The sequence below is a fragment of the Diabrotica undecimpunctata genome, chromosome 5 (genome assembly GCF_040954645.1).
Source record: "Diabrotica undecimpunctata isolate CICGRU chromosome 5, icDiaUnde3, whole genome shotgun sequence".
In the NCBI taxonomy this organism is placed as follows: domain Eukaryota; kingdom Metazoa; phylum Arthropoda; class Insecta; order Coleoptera; family Chrysomelidae; genus Diabrotica; species Diabrotica undecimpunctata.
The window spans coordinates 160,725,060-160,742,182 of NC_092807.1; the positions used below are offsets into that span (position 1 = coordinate 160,725,060).

The 17,123-nt window shown below is 34.0% G+C and overlaps 1 protein-coding gene across 7 annotated transcripts in view; it reads left to right on the top strand.

Moving 5' to 3' along the window:
* Mctp (multiple C2 domain and transmembrane region protein) overlaps window positions 1-17,123 on the top strand; it is a 204,383-nt gene that overhangs the window by 42,563 nt on the left and 144,697 nt on the right. For all 7 annotated transcript variants that reach the window (XM_072533100.1, XM_072533099.1, XM_072533095.1 and 4 more), the window contains one exon: window positions 914-1,110. In XM_072533100.1, coding sequence (XP_072389201.1) covers window positions 946-1,110 — 165 coding nt within the window. In that variant the 5' untranslated portion in view covers window positions 914-945. The remainder of the gene's footprint in view (window positions 1-913; window positions 1,111-17,123) is intronic.

Here is a 17,123-nt window from a genome sequence, read left to right on the forward strand (position 1 = left end):
TCCAGTGTTTTCTCTAGAATTTGTCTTAGGGTTGAAATCTGATGAATTGTTGATTTACCACCTCTGAAACCAGCCTGGTATTGTCCTATTATTCGTTCTGCATATGGTGCCATACAATGGCATAGTATATTGGAGAATATTTTATACGCTGCATTTAGGAGCGTAATTCCTCGATGGTTAGAGCATTCAAAGATATCTCCCTTTTTGTGTATGGTGCAAAGTATTCCAATATTCCAATCATTGGGAAGGGACTTCTGTATTTATATTTCTTTTATAAGCTGCTGTAGCGCTATTATGATATCGTGGCCACCTTCTTTATATAATTCCGCTGGGAGATTATCTATTCCGGGTGATTTGTTTCTGGCTAGTTTGTTTACAGCGTCTTTAACTTCCAGGATCGTTTGTGGATCCTCCTCCCTCTCGTCTGCTCCGCTTACCTCACAGCTTCCGTCTTCCGGGCTTTCTTCTTCTTCCTCTATATTAAGTATCTGGTTAAAATATTCTGTCCATAGGTTTAGTACGTCTGTTCTTGTTGTTAATAGATCGCCATTTAAACTTCTACTTTTCTGTTGATGTTAACTTTCTTATAGCTTCAGCGTCATACCAACTTACATTTCTTGTTATGGAGTTTTTCATACATCGTGAAGCATTATTATTATATATTCTTACGGATAGTTAAGAAAATTCACTACGCCAAATTTTGTGATGTTTTACTTGACAAAAATTGAGATCAAATCCGATATTATACTAATCTAAAGTTTAAGCTATTCACTCTTAATAAAAAAATGATTTGTAATTTATAATATTCTAGTTTTCATTACACAAAGATGTTTTGTAGAAATGTATATACTGGCTTTTATAAAATGTTTCGTAATTATATTTTCAAATGTTAATCTATTGATTTTGTTTATAGAAAGAGCACTGGAGGTATGTGAATTTGATAACATGCCATCGTCTCCCACAATGGCGGGAAGACATCTCAGCAAATCGACGTCTGAATTAAGCAGCCCTCGGGAAGCACCGGAATTCAGACCCCAATCTGCTGCTCCTCCAGAAACCTCCCACCTATCTGTATATCAAAAGGCACACAGTTTTCTTGCACAAATTAAGGTAAATTATCATTAATTCAATAGTTTTAAAAATACTTTTTATATAGCTTATGAGTGAAGTTAAAATATTACGAAAAGGCCAAAGCAGACAACCATGTTTTTACCTTGTTTAAGCTATTGCCTTTTCAAGGGAGGGTGCTTCTTTTTTGTAGAGCCAGAGGGTGTGGTAAACGTCAGGGTGAGTTGCATTTGGTGATTTTGGTGGTGGAGTGCTAAAAAAGTTGGGGTTCAGAAGGTGGCGTTTGTTTTGAGGAGCGCACAAGACGAATTGTTGGTAAACAAGACAAGCCATACTCGGAACGGCTCTTAATCAGCAGTTGTTAGCTGCGATATTTTAAGGGAATTGATTCTAATACGTCGAAATAGTCATCAGGAAGTTCGTTTCCAGTGTTATTAGGAAGTTTTGCTGGAGGGAATGAAACTTTTTTTTCGGGAACCCTGGTGAGAGTTTGCGCTCGGCGATGGCAAGGACTTTTAAGTATTTGTTTGGCTCGGTTGTTTGAGCTAGCTATAGTGCGGAGTACATATTTCTTGCTGAGGGTACGAATTCTGTCCTTAATTGATATTATATTTGCTACGGATAGATAGATAAATATTGGAAATAGACTTTCAAAAAAAATTCCTGTAAACAAGGAACTCCGGCAGGGGTGTTGCATATCCCCCACATTGTTTATAATCTACATGGCGAAAGCACTGTATTAGTGGAAGAGAAAGTGCAGAGGAATGGGCATTGACCTGGGAGAAACTTGCCTATATACCCTACAGTTTGCAGACGATCAAGTCCTTATAGCCAACGATAAAGAAGACCTGAGGTATATGACCAGAAAACTAGAGGAAGAATACAAAAAGTGGGGTTTAGAAGTCAATACACAAAAAACAAAATATCTCCCAATAGGCGCAGAACTATCCAACATTCAGATGGACACAACCGAAATTGCACTCTGCACTGAATATAACTACCTAGGAATTGATTTCGACACTACAGGCACAGACAATAGGGAAATTAGAAAACGAATAACCCAGGCCCGTAGAACAATTGGATGCCTTAACGGAGTTCTTAGGAGCTCAGAAATTGGTAAAAGACGAAAATACAATATATATGAATCTCTCATAAAAACCAGCTTAACCTATGGTACAGAGACATGGAGACTAACAGAAAGCAATAAAAGAAAACTCGAAGCAACAGAAATGGATGTATTTAGACGATTACTTCGAATATCTAGGTCAGACAGAATTAGAAACGATGAAATAAGGAATCGGATGGGGATAGATGGATCACTAGCAACAGACATAGAAAGGAAACAACTTATATGGTATGGCCATGTTCAAAGAATGCCAGAAACAAGACTACCAAAAATCGCCATGAAATGGATACCACCAAATCGTAAGAAACGAGGAAGACCAAAAAGAACATGGAAGGAGGGAATAACATAGGCAATGAGCTTCCGAGACTTGACCGAAGAACAATGGAATGATAGAAATTCGTGGAAATTAGGCATCGGACAACGACGCAAGACATTTTGAAATATATATATATATATATATATATATATATATATATATATATATATATATATATATATATATATATATATATATTATATATATGCCAATATTAGAAATTAAAAGCAGCATAGAACAAGCCCGAGCCACTTTTGTAAAAAAAAGGAACGTACTTTGCAGTCACGACCTTTGCGTTCGAATGACATATTGCTATATTGTTTGCAGTGCTACTGTATGGAGTAGAAACGAGGCTATGTTTAAACGCTTGCAAGCCCTTGAGATGTGGTTATATAGACGACAACTATGAATATTCTGGGCCTACAAAGTTAGAAACTAGGAGGCCCTTAGACGCCTGAACCAAACAACACAACTAGTCAATATAATAAAGAGACGCAAGCTGGAATACTTCGGTCATAATATGAGAAATCCTGACAGTGGTACGGAAAATGGACTACATCACTATTTAGAGCTGCTGTCAGAAAGTCACCATAGCGAATATGGTAGCCACCATAATATGGTCATGGAACTAGCAGAAGAAAAAGACTGCAAGTTAAATATTATATTACACATTATAGGTGATAACGTATCACCTTATCGCACTCCTTCTTTGACCTCAAAGTTTTTTGTTATAATATTGTTTATCTTGATTTTCTCTTCTCTTTCTCTTCTTGATTTTATCTTTTAAGGATAATGTGAAGTCTTTTATTTTATGTTTTTCCATTAGAACTCAGCCATGTCCATCTCATCTGGGAGTTTTTGTCAAGTAAAGTATTCATATAAAATAAATTATTAACCTCTGATTTATTATGAAATTTGAAAGCACTACAGCTTTAATCTACTTTTACGACGAATCAAATATATACGGTTATTTTTATAATTAACAATAATACTCACTGATAATTGTTGTAATTAATTAGTATTTATTCGATTCCGTAATGCTTACGTGGCCTTACTATTGACATTTTTATTATTAGATTTTTAGTAACATTAATTATACTTATTCGTAATCGTACACTATTTGCGATTAATAGAAAGCTCTACGACGAAAAACTGGTTTTAAAATAAACAAGTGAATCTGATAGATTTTCATATATTAACTAGCTGACCCGGGAAAAACGTCATGGAGAATTAACAAGAACATTAAATAACGAGCTAGGCAGATAAAAAGAAAGAGAAACAACGAATGCATATGGCGTACAAATTGTAGATATATGTGTTAACACATTCGCGACCAACCTATTTTTAGGTCTGTCCAGTCAAACTGATTTTGGTTAAACATGAAAGAAACATGCCAAATCCACCATTTTTGGGGAGGAGTATTATAATTGAACAAGGATTATAAAAAAAGATGTTTTGGATAATGTCACACATTTATGACACTGGTCTATAGTAATAAAAATTTGAACATAACCCAAGTGTCACAAATATGTGACATAAACATTTTTAGCTACTACTTATAAAAAATCATTTATTTATTCAATATTAACAAAACTAAAAATGACTTCCAATAAAAAATAAAACATATTGTATAAGTTTAATTGTCTTTTTTGTGCCACTCAGCAAAACAGGGTGTAACACATAACCCAATGGGCTATCCATCACTCCCCTTACATTCCTGGCATGTGTACCAGGTGACAGCCCTTTTCTTGGTTGCACTGCACTGTCGACATCTTTTCCTCTCATTGTCTTTTTTCAAGTTGTGTGCCGCAACAACTTTTTTTCTGCTGGGCCGTTCTGTTTGTCCCAGTAAATGTTTGATCACTTCCTCTCTAAACTGAAGGTACGACATTCTTGTTTTCTTTGACGTATTCCTATTTTTATTCAACAACCAGTTGCCATTCCATATGCAAATATCTAGTAAGTGAAAGAAAACTTTCATGTACCATCTTAGAGTTTTTCGTGGTGTGCCATAATATGCAGTCATCTGGTCAATTCTGTCAATTCCCGACATAAAGGAATTGTAGTCACGAATCATTACTGACTTCACCTTTTTCTGGCCTCTACGATTTTCAACTTCAACGATTTCGAAACCATGCTTGGATGAAATCATTATTACATTTCTCTTATCTTTCCATTTTAATACTATGATTGGACCTCTTCTTTGCCATACGACTTCTCCTTTCTTTAATTTTTTTGTAATAACACTCTTTGGGTTACTTTTTCTATTTTTTCTTAATGTTCCACAAACGTAGGTCTTCTTTTCATGTAAAAACTTGGCAAGGTCATAACTGTTGTAATAATTGTCCATGTAGATAGTGTGCCCCTTCTCTAAATATTCAGTAACAAGTCTGTGAACTACTTCAAACGCATGCCCATTTTCATTTACTACTGTCCCCTTGCCGCTGTAGATTAGGAAATTTAGTAAAAATCCATCAGAGCTAGTAATCTCATAAATTTTTATTCCATATTTACTAGTTTTTTTTTGGCATATACTGTCGGAATATTAACCGCCCTCTCCACAGTAAGAGGGCTTCGTCAAGACTTAAGTTCTCTCCTGGATAGTAAACTTTAGAGATATTATTTATAATATGACTCGTAACGTTTTTAATTTTGTAAAGTCAATCTTGAACTTCTACGTCTTCCGGCTTGTAAGAACAAATATTTTGAAGAATAGCTTCAAACTTTGATTTGGGCATAGTTTTTCCAAATATTGAAAAGTGATATAGTGGATCTGTGCTCCAGTATAAACGTAAGGAAGGGAGTTTAATGTTTCCCATTAATATGCAGAGACCCAAAAATTTTTTTAAGTCGTCAATATTTATATCCATCCAGCGTCTTAAAAAGGAATATTTTTTTAAAGTAGGGTTTTCTTTGCGTGAAGCAGCTCTGTGATTTGTCCACTCTACGATTTTTATCAAAAGCTTTTCATCAAATAGTAATGAAAAATATTGTATAGGTGTTGCATCAACAGGAATTCCTACTTTTATATTTTCTTGTTCAGTAAACTGATGTCTCTCAATATTTTCCTCTACATCAAGCCAGTCCAGTTAGGCTCATCAATTTCTTGTACCACATTTTCATTTGCATCATTCGCTTCGCCCTCATCATTACTCAACTCACCGCCGTCATTGCTCGACTCTTCCCCATCATTGCTAGTATCCTCAGTCTCTCTTCCAGAATGAGAAGGAGAATATTCACTTCCACTAGAATAAAACATTTCATCATTATGGTCCTCCTCGAATTCATATTCAATATTTTCGGCATTTCTGTACTCACTAACTTCCCTACTAGCCATCTCGGCCTCTAATTTAAGGTCTCGTGTACTTAGATGTCGTTTTGACATTGTTAATACGTCTAAAATAAATAATAAGTTATTACACGGTGTATAAATAAGTTACATTTTTATATTACCTTTCTAAATTATACACAATTACAATACTTTTCGTATTCGACGTTTACATTCTATAAATTTACGTTCCATAAATTTACAGGTTATTTCTTCTTTTTTAAACGTCCAAATCACAACCCAGCCATAGCGTGTGAAAGAAGGATTGTTTAGGTGGACTGTGGCCAAATTTAGACCCACTGTGATAAACCGTGGTAAAATTATTTTACATTTTATCACGTAAGTTCGGTGTCACACATATGTGTCAGCAGTCCTTACGAAAACTTCACCGTCACACATGTGTGACGGTTGGTCGCGAATGTGTTAAGTAATAAACAAGGATAAAATTAAGAATGAAAATATTAGAGGAAGAGGAAATATTAGTGGTACCCATGGTTACAGCCCTGGTGTCGTTCCATCTTACAAATAATATAGGACTTTCTTCATCGTAGCAATGCTCATAATATCCACGATCTTTTCTCTTCATCTCTTTGTCTTGTATAAGAGGACACTTTTTGATACTATTCTCACGAACTGTGCCTGTAGCTCTGATACTTTTTTGTTTCAATATCACTAAAAGTTCATAACTCGCAAAATATTTATCGAAAAATATTATGTGATCAGTTAGAACTTTAATAATACAAATAAGGTCTAAAACAACTTGTGATCCTATCGGCAGTTTAGACTTTTTTGGTTCATCTGTTCTTCGTTAGTTTAAGGCTTAGCTCCGCAGTATGTATTAAAATCATAACAGAAATCAGTAGAACTGCACAACATCCAATCTTTGTAGTCAAAACGTACAGGCTTTGCCTCATCGGTGAATAAATTTTAATAAAGAATACCCTATTGTTGAAACTTAGCATTCAGTAAATATGCGGTCGTAGTGTAGACATTTTATCAATTTTGTTGAGTTTAGTATTGTCTGCCAAATGTATATACTTTTGGAAGTAAATGGAATATTCATATCTTCACCCAAATTCCAATACATCCTTTTACGGGGTAATTTATGACACCCGGTAAAAAGAAGAATTCCAACAAAAATTTTGATCGTATCTTTTGTAATTTTAAAATTATAATTATTGGAGTCTGTTGCGTACAGATAGGTTTGGTCTACAACATGATTTACAACTTCATCATCAAATATCTCTTCAAAAATTTTTAACGCGGTTAGTTTTGCAGGCTCCACTTTTACCCTTTTCATTCGTTTATGGCTTCCATGGATACCATTGATGCTCATATTTACTGTTTTACGACTCCATTTGGGAACTCTGTGCTTCCTTAATAAGTTGTTTTTTGAAAGTTTGTTAGCTGTCAGTTCTCTTTTGGATGATTTTATTCATTTGGACAGTGGAATATCATCATCTCTTTCATCTGGGTCATCTCTATTATCAAAATCATCATAGTTAGGATTACCATTCTACAGTCATCCTTATTTTCGTACTCGTCAATAATGACTTCACGTTCTCCAGGAAAATCGTTAGAAATTTGGGTTGTTATCAAATCGTCTTCTCCTCATCCGTTTGGTAGTCAATATTTATTGGAATTATCACCAAATCCATTTCTTCACTATTAGTAATCTCTACTTTTTCAATATCATTTAAAGCTGCTGCAAGCGATTGATACCTGTTTCCATAAAATGCAGATGTGGTTATCTCAGGAAGATCATCGTAGAATTTCAGACCTAAAAAAATATGTATTTTATTTTGTACCCTTTTGCCCAATGAACCCAAGCAGGTACAGAGAAGTTTAGGTTGTAAAAGCTCCGAGCCAAAATGCACTCAATATTCTTACACATACATAAAACAAATTTCAGGTATGCGACAAAATAAATTCATGAATAAAGAAGGTTACTGATAAAAATGTTCAATTACTACATTTAACCTCTTAAATCGCAACTACTGAAAAAATACAGTAATATTGTTGCCGAAAGGGGGCATTTGGGCCTGTAGGACCCATCGCCGGCTCTTCGGGCTTCTTCCTATCCCCGGAATTGGATCGGGTATTCACCATCTTTGGTTTGTCGCTGGTAGAAAGGTTAAATACCACCGCTGATATAAATAACAGTTCCAGTGACAAATATCTGTTATAGGTAACGGTTCCAAGGAACAGTTACAAAGTAACAGAGCAAAAATGGAAAACAGATAGGTAAAAATGATCTAAGTATTCCTTGACTTACGGAAGGAATAACTTAGTAAACAAGTAAATTAAATGGTATAAAAATATATAGCAAAGACAAATGTTTCTAAGTGTTTCTTGACTTACGGAAGAAACAGCTTAGCAAAAAATGGAAAAATGAAATAGACAAATATATAGGTATTTTCTTAACTTACGGAAGAATCTTAGATAAAATATCAGAAATAATAATGCGATATGAAAATATTTCTAAGGGTTCTTTTGACTTACCGGAAAAGAACGACTTAGACACACAATAAAATAACAAGTCAGATATCAGAGAAATACTTCTAAGAGCTCTTTGACTTACCGAAAAGAACTACTTAGATACAAAGTACAAAATCAAATATAGAAAATAGAAAAGGCAAGATAAATATTCCTAAGTGTTCTTAACTTACGGAAGAACAGCTTAGATACAAATACAAGAAAATAAACAATCAAAAATAATCAAATAAAATAGCAAACAATCAGTACATGAACAAATATGTAATATTCTAACCTGACAAGGTCTGGATATACAATAATGCTAAATTAAAAAGGTATACAGGCAATCAGAAATAAAACAATAATTTAGTTGGAACAACAATAGCACCGACTAGGTCTACAGTAGAAGAGGCAAGCTCGACTGACCGATGAGAGCAAATCTACCTGCTTTTATGTAAAACAAATCCTTTGTTTTACGTAGCGAAAGTGGAATTTCCCTGCATCGAGTCAATTAGAAATTTGGATTTGGCCAAACTTGGAATTCCCAAGTATTTTGACCGATATCCAAATTCCTTGATGCGTCCGGCACGGCTGTCAGCTCCCGGCTGACACGCCTCCGGAGGACAATAGTACAATGTCTAAGAGATGAAACTATGAAGAAGCGTCTTGTGCCCCAGACATTAAGATTTTCAACTTTTCAACCACAGATGACATCAGTAGAAAATTTGTTAGAGTATTTGCTGTACCCGTAGAGGTGTGCTGGGCGTTAATGGGTTAAATGAGGTGGAAGATACCTTTTCACTATGTCTTCTGCTATAATGGCTTTCGTATAAAAAAACGAATTTATATGATTGACGATTTTATTTTTTCTTTCCTGTGTAGTTTTTGTTACTGGTGCATGTCTACCTCGATTGTTAGTAGCTATAGTTGTTTGACTTAAATGCTTGAGTATTTTATTGAGTTGCACTTTTATAAACCCTTCTGCGATCTCATAAAAAGTTTTCATACAACATACTTTACATCAATTTTAATATTCTAGATATATGTTAAATCGCTTTTGCAATTTTTACTATCTGAGCATATACGATTTGTTGAATTAGGCTTGGTCATTATTCCCTGTACCTATTTACCACTTTCTGTGACATATAGTTCACCAGTATTTCTGCAAGTCTTCCTTGTTTCTCTAATAAACTTTTATCGTTTAGAAAGGACGTCTTGAATTATCTATGTAGTTCCCGTGGCTTTTACGCCTGTACTATCTTCTCCCGTGTCTCCATTTGGGATACTATTACTTAGTGTTGTTTTAAGTCTATTAATTTTCTCCTGTCCTGCATATTGGTATAAGAAAAAACTTATGAAGAAAATTAAATTGTGGCTCTTTCTTAAACCTTCCTATATTTAATAGTGCACAAATTATTACAGGGTACTAAATTTACCATTACAGCAAGAGTTTACGTATTTAACAGCAGGCTATTATAGAAATAAAACAGTAATTGTTATTTAATCTATTACTAATTCAATACTTATTTAAAATGCCTCGGTTTTATAAAGGTAATAAAAATAAAGGAAATACTAAACAATGAATTAATCATGAGAGATTTGATTCCACTAAAATTTGTGGCAAATGGGAATCAGGGAGGATCTTGACATTCAATTTGGGTCAATTGATTATCGATAAAGGATATTAGCATTGAAATCGCATATTATTTTCAGTCGAACGAAAGTCCGCTATAATGGGGGCTTTATAGAAAACAGTTAACCGAGTTAATTGGCTATAAAAAAAACAATTTCAAAATTTATGGGACTAACAATTTTTAATGTTTTGATATAATTTTAGGTGCCAGTATTTTCTTATATTTTATATTTTACTTTATTATATTTATTTTGGTTACAATTTTTTAATAGTATTTTGATATGTCCCATCCTTCATAAAGCTTTATACTACTACTATCTACTTAACTCAGTATTTAATTTTTGGGAAAAAACTGTTTATTTATTTGTTTAGATCGGACGTTTCTCATCATTGAGACTTATTATAAAGACTTATTTATAAAAATAACATAAAACTATAGAAACTACATATTTTTGAAACGTTATGTACTTTTTGTGAAAAATGTATCTATAGTCGGTAGACTATAAGTATTATAACCTAACCCCAAAATTCAGTATAAGTTTATAACTTTATACGCGTTCTACTGCAACATACTAAACAATATATGATATGATAGATCTTAACCTTAAAAAACAAACTCAGTAATTCTGTAGTAACTCTAGCTATAATTTTATTCCATTACTAAATATCAGTATTACAAAAACTGACTATAGTCGGTTCGCTATATTTACGCGGGTTTCGGATTAAAAATTTTATTGTAAGTACCCAGTTTTAATTACCTGCTCTTTGGGGATATAACAACTGGTCAAATGAAATGAAAAATAATCCATAACTTTTTTTAATTAAATAATAATGGAAAATCTGTTATATAATTGACAGTATAATAAGGAGAATTACTTCATTAATGGAGTCTAATGTGGCTAATATAAACCTAATAATAATTTTATATTACACTTCACACAGAAAATATGGTCTATGTATATTTGTTCCATGGAGAGAGTTTCTAATGAAAAATAAAAAAATTTAACTTGCCAACAAAAATGAAAATCAGTCATTATCATCAAAAATATCATAATCGTCATCATCATCACCATTAATTATAATTATGATTGGACTTATTTCGTTTATTTTATTTTCACGAGTCCACCAATCTTCTATTAGTTTCTCGCACTTGAATATACAGTTGCACCACACATCTGGAGTTACAATTGAAAGTGCCTTTCGCCAAGTTTCCCGAACTGCGTCGTCGCTATAACCGTTAGGCCCAATATGGTTGTCATAATATTGTTTTGCTATTCCCCATATATATTCGATGGGATTAAACTGGCAATGATACGGTGGCAGACGTAAAACTTGATGACCGTAACTTTCAATAATCTGATCCACAACAAAGGTTTTTGGTTTTGCGTGGATATTTGCCAAGCGTAATAATTCTGATTTTAAAATATGTTGTGTAAATGGTATATGTTCCTTTGTCAACCATTCTTTAATTTTATTAACAGTCCAAGAATTTGTTGGACTTTTGTTTAATACTTCAGAATGGTAAGGTGCATTGTCTAAAATAATTACGCTGGGCTCACTTAAATCTGGGAGAAGTTTTTCATATAACCATTTTACAAACATTTCTGTGTTCATATTATCGTGATAGTCACTTGATTTTGATTTAGATGAAAATATTAAACCAGCACTTTCTATATAACCCGATTTCCCTCCTGCATGTAAAATTATGTGTCGCTTCCCTTCTTTATCAGTATGTTTGATAGACTTTACGTTATCATCTTGCCATATTCTCTTGGTTGCACCCCTAGAAAATATCCATGTTTCGTCTAAATATATAAAATTTGCCCTTACTTCTTTTAATTTAGAATATTTTCTTAGAAAGTTAATTCTTTTATGCACAACAGAACTTCTTTCACAAAGGGCTTTTCTGTTATCCTCCTTTTGAAATTTGAAACCCAAATTATGTATCACTTGCGATAGACTTGTTCTGCCAATTTCGTCAAATTTTCTATCTTTTAATTCCGAGAGAATTGTATTTAAGGTCACATGTTCCTTGTTGGCTCGCATTCGATAAATGGTATCACGAATTTTAAAGTTTTCAATGATAGGCGAGTTTTTCGGTGATCTTCTTTCGGCCGTTCATTATTACGATTTTGTAATACTCCTCTTAGTTTGGTTTCACTAATTCCTAGAGCATCACATACGCGTTGTTGAACAGACATTACCGATTTTATTTCATTTTCTTTTTCATTCGTAAAATACTTATGTACACTACAAATGAGACTATCTACATCTAACACACGTCTAGGCATTTTTAAATATTTCCACCAAACATACAATGTCAACACTGGCAAAGAATCAATTCAACTGCAATATTGTAACAAATTTATACCTACCCTAATGTTATTTTAATGTATTTTAAAATATGACCATTAATGAAGTTTTTACCTAATTTTCTGGGAAGTCGTTTACTGCAACTGGTTATCAATGAGTCATTACATTTGATAGATCAATTTACCATGTTCCTGATTATTTCTCAATTCTCTACTATTAATTCCATCTTTCCACTTTATAATATGGATAATACTGTCATAATAATTGTTTATTTTACCTTCTTCGCTACAAATTGTACAATGGGAATTCACTCTATAAAATAATGCGGTTACCATAACTCCTAAATAAAAATCAAACAAAAATGTCATGTATTTGGATATGTTAAAAATTTAAATTTTTACTCTTATAGTTGTAAGTATTGAAATATTCACTTTGTTTACATATTATAATTAATTATTCTAATAAATTTACAGTTTTCCATATATATTATATAACTCAACAGTCTTCCGGGTTCAACCACATCGATTATCATTGCGCTGCGCTTTAGACATCGTCTTTGATGTCTTCTTCGGGGCTTCCGAAGTCTCGGTCTCCCGAGCCCCCAAAAACTACTACACTAATTACTAATCAATGCATTACTGGTATTGGAAACAGAGGACGGTTCATTTATACCGTGGATGGTGACGTGGTTTGGGTGGAGGTTGGCGTGGGGGTTAGCGTGGGGATTGGCGCGGGAATAAGCACGGGGGTTGCCGCGAACATTACTTACAGTAGAATTTAAATTGACGGGTGGAAGGACGATATTTTCTTTATGAGAGGTCTCCAAGTCGAAGGCCGTATGTCGTCATCTCTTCTTTTCATGGAATTATTACCTTTACTTTAACACCCATTTGCTTTTCTATGAAACCTTCTACTGTATTCTTTAGTATATTTGGATTGTCTGGATTACAATATTTCTTTTTCTTTTCTCTCGTTCTAGTTTGTGTAATCCTATATTAGTATTAATTCGTTTTTTAGCTGATTTAACCCGTCCATCCATTTTTCATTAGTTCTAATATATAGCTCAACAGCTATATTATAGCTTTGTAGTGGAAAGGGCTCTAATACTTCAGTTCTGATTGACTTAAAGGTAGTCCTATGCAAGTTAACTAATCATTAATTGATTAAATATACGAAAAAAAAATTAAGCGCCTTTTGGCGCTTTCGCTGTATTGTCCGATCATGAATGATCAAAATAAAGAGATCATGTTGGCAGAATGGACCCAGGAAGATCGCAAAATGGGCAAAAATACAGAAACCACTAGGAAGAGCTCGGAAAAGGTGGTATGACAGCTTAACATCAAGATCAGAAGAGCTGGGATGATAGAATAAGAAGAGGAAAAATTGCTATTTACTGTAAACTTTTATACTATTAACTGATTATTATTTTAAGTTTGCGCTAAAGTGCAATTAGAGAAGATATCAAAAGAATATGCTTAGAAATTAGAAAATAATATTTAATTAGAAATAAGTTAACAATCAAAAGACCATATCAAGTTGAATTATGTGAGATATTAAACAAATTAGCTCATTTGTGTTTAACATAAAGAAAATTTCTCGTTACGATAAAATAAACATTTCGCCGCATGTTAGGAAAATAGAATGCTTACCGCCGTAATCGTTTCTCCATTTAAATATTTATGGCTTCGATCAATAAATATATCATTTGAGTTAACCTTTATTTATATCGGTAAATAAAAGGTAATAAGCAATGAAAAAAACATTTGCATCGTGTCAGCTTTGTAGGGCCAAGTCTGTGAAATGGATGCCTCATTATTACCTTTATTTATTAGTCCGAGAGCTGAAGAATTTATAGTATAACATTTTGATTTCAAGCTCAAACAGGAAATCAATTAAGGAGATAACTTACTCTTCTTCTTCTTCTTCCTTCTTGTATGTAGGCTTTCAAGCCTGTTTCTTCTTCAATATTAGCCTCCTAAATTGTTTAAATTATCGCACTTTTTTTTCTTGGTCTGCCAATACTTCTTCGTCCATTTGGTGCCTTATCTCGTGCTATTCCTACTATTTTATCCTGCCATTCTACTTATGTGTCCGTTCCATTTCTGTTTCCATTTTGTCACCCATCCATTTATGTCTTCTATCTTACATTCTCTTCTTATGTTTTCGCTTCTCTCCCTCTCCACAGACTTTTCCCTGATATTCGTCGGAGTATTTTCATCTCTGTTGTTTCTAGTAGTAGTCTCGTTTTAGATGTATCAGGTCTTGTCTCCGCTGTGTATGTTAATATAGGTCTAATTGCTGCTTTATAGATTCTTATTTTTGTTTGTCCAGATTGTGTCATTAAGAGATCCCGCCGCTTTATTTGCTTTTGAGCTTTGCTGTCGTATTTCTTCTTCAACATCTCAGTAACTAGTTATATTTATTCCCAGATATCTAAAACTTGTTTCCTGCTTTATTATTTTCTCATCAATTTCGATTTTACATCGTAGTGGCTATTTTGATGTCATACATTTGGTTTTTTCTGCTGATATTATCAGATTGCATTTCTTGGCTATTTTATTGAAGAGTGTTGTGTGTTTATCTCGGGAGCTCGCCTTCTGTCTCGGTAATTAATGCGGCGTTGTCTGCATAACATAATATTTGGATTTCTTTGTTCCCCATTCTGTAACCATGACCTTAACGTACTGCTTGTATTATTTCGTCCATTATTATATTGAATAGAAGTGGGCTTAACGAGTCACCCTGTCTGACCCCGCTTTGTACTGGTATACACTGTGTTAGTTTTCCATTTATCTTTGCCTGTATTCGATTATGGAAGTAGATGTTTTCGATGGTTTGTATATTACTGATTTTTATGTTTCTTTTAATGATTTAATCTTTCTCCATCTATATCAATGGCAAGATATGGGCATCAATATAGATGGAGAAAGATTATATCATCTGAGGTTTGCAGATGATGTCGTATTAATCGCAGATAACTTACAGGATACGGTTTCTATGCTACATTCGTTTAAAAGTCTGTCTGAAAGAGCAGGATTAAAGATAAACTTTGAGAAAACTAAACTTATGACAAATCTCGTAATGAGTGGAAATATAACTATCGACAATAATACCATACAACAAACAGACACTTACAAATATCTGGGACACGAGATCAAAATAAACAGAGACAATCAAACAAATGAAATACAAAGGCGAATAGGCCTGACATGGGCAGCATTTGGCAAACTAAGCCATATTCTAAAAAGTTCAATTCCCATGTGTCTCAAGCGAAAAGTTTATAACCAATGTGTTTTGCCTGTACAAACTTATGGAGCAGAGACTTTAACACTCACGCAGAAATCTGCGAATAAACTAAGAGTTACACAACGAGCCATGGAACGTGCAATGCTGAATGTGAGCCTCCGAGACCACATAACAAACCGACAAATCAGGCAAAGATCAGGAGTTCAAGACGTCATCGAAAGAACCACGAGACTTAAGTGGAACTGGGCAGGACACTTAGCCAGAACACAAGATGGACGATGGACAAGACGAATTATGGAATGGAGGCCCAGAAATTATAAAAGAAGCCGAGGACGACCACCGACTAGATGGACCGACGACATAAAAAGAGTAGCGGGAAACTGGCTACAAGCGGCCCAGTGTAGAGAACACTGGAAAGAACTGAGGGAGACCTATGTCCAGCAGTGGACGGGATTGGCTGATTGATGATGTTTCTTTTATACAGTAGATGTAAGACGTCTTCGACTTGGATGCGATCGAAAGCCTTTGTCAGGTCTATAAATTATAGATATACTGGTTTATTGTACTCGATTGCCTTTTGTTTAAGTACAAATACGGCGTCTACGCAGAGTCTTTCGGATCTGAATCTTTGTTGTTAATCTGATAAGTTGTTAGTTTATTAAATTTTTTGGTTAGGAATTTTGTGGTAAGTTTAAGTGCGGTGTTCAGTAGAGTTATACCTCTATAATTGTTGGGGTCTTCTTTATCTCCTTTCTTGAACATTGGTATCATTATGATGTTAGTTAGGTAGTTTGAGTGTATCTGTATGAAGATTTTTTAAGAATGTTGATGGAACATCTTATGAATTTTATGGTGAGGAGATGGTTTCGTATAATTCTAGAAGATTAAAAGGAAGATTAATACAATTAATAGGAACTAGTATTGGAAAAGTATGTTGATCATCGGTAATTGTTTGATCCTGCATGGAGATAGCGGTACTTTTGCTGGATGTATTATGACTCTTTAATACGACTTATCTTTGACTAGATTTGCGCGGGTGAAGTGTCTTTTGTGATTGAACTAAATCTGGTGTGATTGACACCAAGCTCTAACGGCTATAGCTTAGAGGTTTGTGTTTAGCGGAATTTCTTTATGAAAAATATCAGTGGAAACAAAAATTGATGCTCCGCCACTTGCACCAAGTTGGGTAGTTCCAATGTAGTGGTAACCAGAAAAAATTTTAAAGTTGTTCGGAATATTTATCAGTGAAATTTGTTTCTTATAGGCGTAGGCAGTCAGCAGTCAGGAGAAAACTCAGCAATAAGCTGTTCAAGGCGTGGACAACGAGAACAAAACCCATCACAGTTCCATTGGATCGGCAAAGAATATAGACGTATATAAGCGTCTATATTCATATACCTATCGTTGTCTTAGATTTTTGCGAGGTTTGTAAACTACATGTACATACAAACTACAAATATTCTTTATGACAAGCAACAAGCATAACAACAGCATCAACAATGTTGATTTAATTGATAATATTTTTTGCTTCATTTAAATATTATCTACCTACCTACTATCGATAAACTTATAATACACCCATGAAGATGTCCAAGTTTTTTCTCCCACGCTGTACCTA